The 3,105-nt window shown below is 50.6% G+C and overlaps 1 protein-coding gene across 1 annotated transcript; it reads right to left on the bottom strand.

Annotated features, from left to right (window-relative positions):
* Positions 1–246: 246 nt before the first annotated feature.
* On the bottom strand, positions 247–1,539 carry LOC310875556 (adenosylhomocysteinase B-like; the record flags this gene model as incomplete). Its single annotated transcript, XM_083788832.1, has 1 exon — positions 247–1,539. The coding sequence occupies exon 1, from the start codon at positions 1,462–1,464 to the stop codon at positions 247–249; it is 1,218 nt and encodes a 405-aa protein (XP_083644958.1). The 5' UTR covers positions 1,465–1,539.
* Positions 1,540–3,105: the final 1,566 nt, after the last annotated feature.

Genomic DNA, 3,105 nt, shown 5'->3' with positions numbered 1-3,105 from the left:
CAATATATTTATTATGGTTTGGCGATGTATTGGATGTGCTTTTTAGGTACTCAGATCAAGCACATCAGTTCCGACCATAGGGACTCTGAATCCCCCGTACCTAAACAGTAGATCCAAAATGACAGGTGGTAGCTGGGGTGGAGGTGGGTGAGCAGCAGGTTTGTATACAGCAGCACGCTGATACAGCAGCAGCAAGCAAGGAAGGAAGAAGGAGGAGGACTACAGGCGGAGGGAACGAGGGGGCCCTCAGTAGCGGTAGTGGTCCGGTTTGAAGGGTCCCTCGCTAGGCAGACCCAGGTACTTGGCCTGTTTCTCGGTCAGTTTGGTCAACTTCACCCCCAGCTTGTCGAGGTGAGCCGCCGCCACCTCCTCGTCCAACTTCTTGGGCAGGAAGTGGACCCCCAGCGGGTACTTGTGCGTGTTCCTCCACAGCTCCATCTGAGCAAGCACCTGGTTGGTGAAGGAGTTGCTCATAACGAACGAAGGGTGTCCCATGGCGCAGCCTAGGTTGACCAGTCTGCCCTCAGCCAGCACGATGACGTGACGGCCACTCTTCATGCAGTAGCGGTCAACCTGCGGCTTGACGTTGACCTTGTCGGCAGCGTTGGCTTTCAGCCAGGCCATGTCGATCTCGCAGTCGAAGTGGCCGATGTTGCAGACAATGGCGTCGTCCTTCATGCCCTCGAAGTGCCTTCCCAGGATGATGTCCTCGCAGCCGGTCGCCGTGACGAAGATGTTGCCCTCCTTGCAGGCCTCCTCCATGGTGGTCACCTTGTGGCCTTCCATGGCGGCCTGCAGGGCATTGATGGGGTCCACCTCGGTGACGATGACACGCGCACCGCAGCCTCGCAGCGCCTGAGCGCAGCCCTTCCCCACGTCGCCGTAGCCCGCCACCACTGCCACCTTTCCCGCGATCATCACGTCGGTGGCGCGCTTGATGCCGTCGATCAGGGATTCCCGGCAGCCGTACAGGTTGTCAAATTTGCTCTTGGTGACGGAGTCATTGACGTTGATGGCCGGGATCTTGAGCTCTCCACTCTGGGACATCTTATACAGGTTGCGAACGCCCGTGGTGGTCTGCTCCGACAGGCCACGGATGCCCCCCAGGAGTGTAGGGTACTTGTCGTGCACCAGCTTGGTGAGGTCCCCTCCGTCGTCCAGGATCATGTTGAGAGGGTGGCCGTCTCTGAAGTACAGAGTCTGCTCGATGCACCACACAAACTCCTCGTCCGTCTCGCCCTTCCAGGCGTACACGGGGATACCAGCCGCGGCCATGGCCGCCGCCGCGTGGTCCTGAGTGGAGAAGATATTGCAGCTGGACCACTGGACCTCGGCTCCCAGCACAGTGAGCGTCTCAATGAGCACGGCGGTCTGCACGGTCATGTGCAGGCAGCCGGCGATGCGGGCGCCCTTCAGCGGTTTGGACACGCCGTACGTCTCCCTCATCTTCATCAGACCCGGCATCTCGTTCTCAGCGATGTTGACGGCCTTGCGGCCCCACTCGGCCAGGCCGATGTCGGCCACCTTGAAGGGTGGTTTCTCAGAGGACATGGTTGTGGTTCTTCTTGTGTGCGATCTTGGTGGTTGGTTAACGTATTTTTAAAAGCGAACCGTAAATGCTTCCAGTCATCTATTGTTCACTTTTTGAGGATTGATGATCCAGACATTGTCAGGCAATCTATATGGACTATCTGTCCATAACTTGGCACGGGTATGAATGCCCAAATACAGAAGCTTTCATCAAAAGTGATGTCACACCTACAAAACATAGGTGCGAAAGTTGTCCTGGGCGAATGAAGATGCACAGAAGATGCCCCTAACGGCATCTCTTGTCCGCCACGCCCACTATACCGCCAGTACACCGTGATATGTTCTATCTTACTGATCTGCACCATAGGCTGTAAAAGGCCAAGCATCCCACCCGTTTAGGTGAGCGATTGTGGTTATTTTTTACCTTTTTACTTGATATCACGAGAATCCAGAAAGACATAAAAAGTAAAAGTTGATATGTTGTGAGTGAGTGACAGAATGTTAGAGACTAGCCCTAGAATGTCTGTGAGCGTACATACATTTAATGTATTCCAGTATACACAGCCCCCACTCAGGGTTAGCAGCGGCATAAATCTTCACAACACTGCATGTGTACTTTACATGTGTAAATAATTCCAAAGTCAGATATTGTCCTCTAGTTTCATATCCATGTGAAAGTGCTGGCAAAAAAAACGTGTGTTTAGTCAAACTGCGACACGCGTACGTCAAATGAACAAAACAAGCACCTCTATTCTCAGTCAACCTCTCACACCCCAAATGAGAAGGTTGAGAATGACACAGATTGATCGATCGACAGTAGGCCTACTTCTTTAGATTAGAACATTTGTCACAAAAATCACACCCTGTGTGAAGTGAACAGTGCCTTTGATGAGTTAATTTCAGTGAGGTCTGTATATGAACTAGAGGAATAATGATTACGTAATCAAGACTGAAATAGACTAAGTAAGGCCCTATAATTACACTGGCAGCCAAATATAGCCTGAATCAGATCTGTCATTTGATTTGTTTATAAATGTAAATGCAGGTCACATGGAATGTGAGGTGGTTTCAAATCTGATTCAAATCCAATTTGAGGAGATCCGTCTCTGAATGCAACAACCTGATGATGTGACCCAAGTCATCAAACTGTGACTGTCCAAAACGGCCCTTATTGCAGCGCAACTGACGTGACGTCATTACAGAGTGCGAGTATTTTCATTTACGATGGATGATAGTAAACAAGCGAGAAGAGAAAAGAGAGAAAACGAGTGCAAAAGAAAGAAAACAAGTGAGAGGACAGAAAAAGGAGAAAAAACTAGAAAAAGTGCTATTCTGGGCACAGGTCTCCACCAGGATAGGAATGTAGGACATTGCAGCTTGCCTTCATCTGGTGGTTGGATAAAAGGGCAACAAAAGTAAATCAGGATGGAGTCTGAGAAATCTAAAAGACCGGTTTCGTTGAATGGCTCTAGAGAGACTGTGTACCAATTTGCGTGATGTTTGGACAAAATGTGTAGGTGTACTGTGCAAAAACTTGTTTTGCACAAAGCGGCCTCCTGGTGGCGCTATAACAGG

Source organism: Protomyctophum parallelum (assembly GCF_964188405.1).
Source record: "Protomyctophum parallelum genome assembly, chromosome: 1".
Classification (NCBI taxonomy): domain Eukaryota; kingdom Metazoa; phylum Chordata; class Actinopteri; order Myctophiformes; family Myctophidae; genus Protomyctophum; species Protomyctophum parallelum.
The sequence above is the reverse complement of the archived record's forward strand: the minus strand, read 5'-3'. Positions and strand labels throughout refer to the sequence as shown.